Source organism: Eleutherodactylus coqui, chromosome 8 (genome assembly GCF_035609145.1).
Source record: "Eleutherodactylus coqui strain aEleCoq1 chromosome 8, aEleCoq1.hap1, whole genome shotgun sequence".
Lineage (NCBI taxonomy): Eukaryota > Metazoa > Chordata > Amphibia > Anura > Eleutherodactylidae > Eleutherodactylus > Eleutherodactylus coqui.
Genome location: NC_089844.1, coordinates 83,393,815 through 83,397,570, shown reverse-complemented (window position 1 = coordinate 83,397,570; position 3,756 = coordinate 83,393,815). Strand labels below are relative to the sequence as shown.

The window sequence follows — 3,756 nt, the reverse complement described above, 5'->3', positions numbered from 1 at the left end:
TTGGGGTTTTTTTTTCGTTTTGTTGCAATTTTTCACATAGGAACTGTCAGTGGCATATGTCTCCTTATTTTTCTCTTAAATGCACCCATGATTGTCAATAGAAATTAACGAAAAACGCAGCGAAAAACGCAGCGAAAAAGGCGCGGAAAACGCGTGAAAAACGCTGCGTTTTTCACGCACGAAAATCGGCAACGCCAGTGGGTAGGCGCTCTTAGAGATTAGCAAGTATACTCGCTAAGGCACATTACTCGGGTGAGTATTTCCCCGCTCATCTCTAAAGATTCGGGGGCCGGCGGGGGGCGGGGAGGAACGGAGAGGAGATCTCTCTCTCCCCCACTCCCCCCTGCCCCAACTCACCTGTCACCGGCCCCCGAATCTTTAGAGACGAGCGGGGAGATACTCGGCTAAGGCACTACTCGCTCGAGTAATGTGCCTTAGTGAGTATACTCGCTCATCTCTAATGGCAATCTATGTTATTCACTTTACCACTGTAATCAATTCAGAGAAGGGTGCTAAACTGAAACAGTTAGTCAATAAATGTTCCACCATATACATTTTGATGAAATGAAATTATATTTGTGAAGCAAAAACAAAATTTAAAGTGAAAATTTTGTTCACCCCAAAAATAAAATTCGGCATAACATAAAATGAACATTTATGAAATTCCCAATTTAATAGTAACAAGATTATTTTGTTAGCATTTAGAATATTTTTTTATTAAAATATAACACAAGTTTAATAGTTATTTTCGAACCACAAAAAAAAAATCCTTCATTTTTTGTTCACAGAAAGATAACTTGCTAATACGATATATTTATTCCTGAAAAAAATGAAGATGAACTTTCTATTTTTAAAGAAGAAGAGACATGCAATTACAATTTTCATTGTTGGCACCCATTTATTTTTGGAAAATAGGTTTGATTTTTCAATGCGTATTTTTGTCTTTGGAAGTGCAATTTCATTTTTTTCCTCATTTTTAACATCAATTTTTCCTAAAAATTATTTAAAAAAATGTGAAGAATAAACCAGAAGAAAAAACAGCAAAATGTAATGGAATTTCTTTTGTATGACGTTCAGTGCATTTATTTAAATGTCTAAAATGTACATCACTTGCCAGTGCCTTGGAATAGCTTTGCCACTGTTTCCATTAAAAGTAAACAAAACAATACATTCAGAATAGCCAAGCTGTCCTATTCATGAGTTGGCAGATGTGAGACAGCTATAATCTGTACACTACTCCTCGATCAAACATGTTACCCAGCATCAATTAGCTGTCATATGTCGTAATTAACAAAACTGCAAAAAAAAACAAAACAGATGACAGTACATGTTAGGGACAAAACAAAAACAAAACATAAATGCAACAAGTATTAGACAACTATTAAAAACATATTGTGAACAGACATATGAGGATAGACTCCGTAGAGCCAGTAGTGGCAACCATAAAATATTAATAACTCATGGAATAATTTCACATATTAAACACTAATAACAAATAAACCAATGTTAAATATTTGTAAAATTAAAGTTATGCAATAAAGCTTAATTTTCCAGTTTGGAAAAGTGTCAACAAAATAGTTCTCCAGAAATGGAAGGGCATAGGGTTTCTTTAAAGCCTACTTGAGTTACCTTTTCGTGTAGACCGATAATGTTGTATCACAAGATGTACAAATGCATTTCTTCTGGACCAAACACAGCTACAAGACCCCACAGTACATTTTTTTAAAATAAAACTATAAATACATCTCACTTTTGCATGTATTTTGGTTGCAGTGCTAATACTGAATATCTTCAGCCCATATATCAACTTGACTTTGGAAGGCTGAAACCTCTTCTGTGTACCAATCATAATCCCCAGTAATGAAGAATTACAAGGTAAGCAAACATTTTTTTGGTCTGATGTAATGGCTGGGGGCTACATGGCAATTTGTGGTCTTGACCGCAATGGGTTTGTATAGCGAAAGATGGCAAGCAACGTCACAATGGTCATGAAAAATCCTAGCAGGTTGGATATTTTGCAACCATCAAAAAGTTGCTTCTCAATTCTTCTTTTTTACCGTGCTACTTCCATGTTTCTTTGGAACCAGTGTAGTCATGTCACAGGAGTTCCTTAGCAAACACAACCACAAGTTATCATGTAGGCCAGACTTAAATAGAATTTATCTTTAATGGTCACTTTAAGTGCTCCCTCTCTTTTTTTATTCAACTACAACCAATTTGCTGGTCTTCTTGATCGATGTGTCAACTGCCAAACTGTACGACACATGATGCTGAGGCCAAATGTATAGCCAGGATATATAAAGGCTACCTACAGTGTCAGTGGTTACACGTTAATATATAGAAGTTTTGTTTTAATAAAACAGTCTAATTTACTACAATGTTTTTGCAGTTGTTGGATTGATATTGAGTTCATTACAGTCATAGAATTTTTGTCTCTGTGAATATATATAAAGAATACTTGCACCATCTGAACTTATTAAAAAAAAACCTTTGATTTAATATCGTAAATCGTCATTCTGAATAATGTGTCATTTACATAGGGAGAAGTCAGTTACAAATTAATATGGCGAGACATTAGCCATTTTCTTTAGAATCAACCAAATACATTCAAAGTAATTTTCCATGCCACTTTCCAATTTTTTTTTTGAGGTAAACATACATTTGTAATATAAAGCAACAATGACGCCAACCATCTCTCTCAGCAGTAAATAGTGCTTTCAACACATTCCTTTGAGGTACTGTACAAATCAACTTTCCTGAGGTTTTTTTTGTTTGTTTGTCATTTTTGCAGACAGAACATCAAAAGAAATAAACTACAGAAATTAAGTTCCAGATTCATTTTCTTATCCCTTCTGCAGAACAGACAGGATTGAGGAATACTGTTGCTCATAACATGGCAAAAAAATCTGGCTCTCTGTCTTTCAACTTATGTGTTCATCTATAGTCCATTAATGTTTGAAGTTAAAGCTCTTTATATTAGCACATGCCACCAATGTAATTGTGAGGCAAACAAAAAAAATAAAGCACCACTTGAGGCACTTGACAGCAACTAAATCTCAAGAACAGCAGAATGGAATCAATACACAGGATTCATGTCCTTCCAATGTCAACCTATGTCCACCCTGCTTCTTTTTGAGTGTCGGGTTCCTTAAATAGAACTGAGCACTAAAATATGCTCACTGTCACATCATTCAATTCAGAACATTGGCTGTTTGATGCACATTAAAGTCTACCATCACTCTGAAGATGCAAATTTATTGTGGCTGCCTTGGTACCTTTAACATTTAGGCCACTGCCAAGTAGGATTCTTACCCCCTTGGTCACCTAGAGTTGTGTGCCAGCATTCATTATAATGTTTATTATCACTGACTGCAACCAAACATTTTGTTCCATTCAATATATGTATCAAGTTCTTTCTGTGATATGCTAGGTTGAATCTTGCAGAATACATTTTCAAAGTCTTGGTATGTTACAGGCCTCAGCTGGCTCGGCATAATGGCTGAGAGGTCTGAGGGTGGTATGGCATGGAGAGGGCCAACCACAGCTTCCTGACACAAGCGAGCCACATCCAGTCCAGAAAAACCTTCTGTGCGCTGGACTAGGAGTGCAACTTCTTTGTCATTGAGACAGTAATTGTGCTGTGAGAGCAATTGTATTATTATTTGATGTCTGGCTGTGCTGTCTGGAAGTGGGATAAGAAGTCTCTTCATGAAATATCTCCTTAGAGATTCATCTATTTCTTCGGGTTTACTTGTG

At 36.1% G+C, this 3,756-nt stretch overlaps 1 protein-coding gene across 1 annotated transcript in view; it reads right to left on the bottom strand.

Annotated features, from left to right (window-relative positions):
* Nucleotides 1-855: 855 nt before the first annotated feature.
* Nucleotides 856-3,756, bottom strand: part of FIGN (fidgetin, microtubule severing factor) — a 152,726-nt gene continuing 149,825 nt past the window's right edge. Inside the window, exon 3 of the mRNA XM_066575929.1 lies at nucleotides 856-3,756. This exon is cut by the window's right edge and continues 1,834 nt beyond it. Within this exon, the coding sequence (XP_066432026.1) occupies nucleotides 3,363-3,756 (394 nt within the window). The 3' untranslated portion in view covers nucleotides 856-3,362.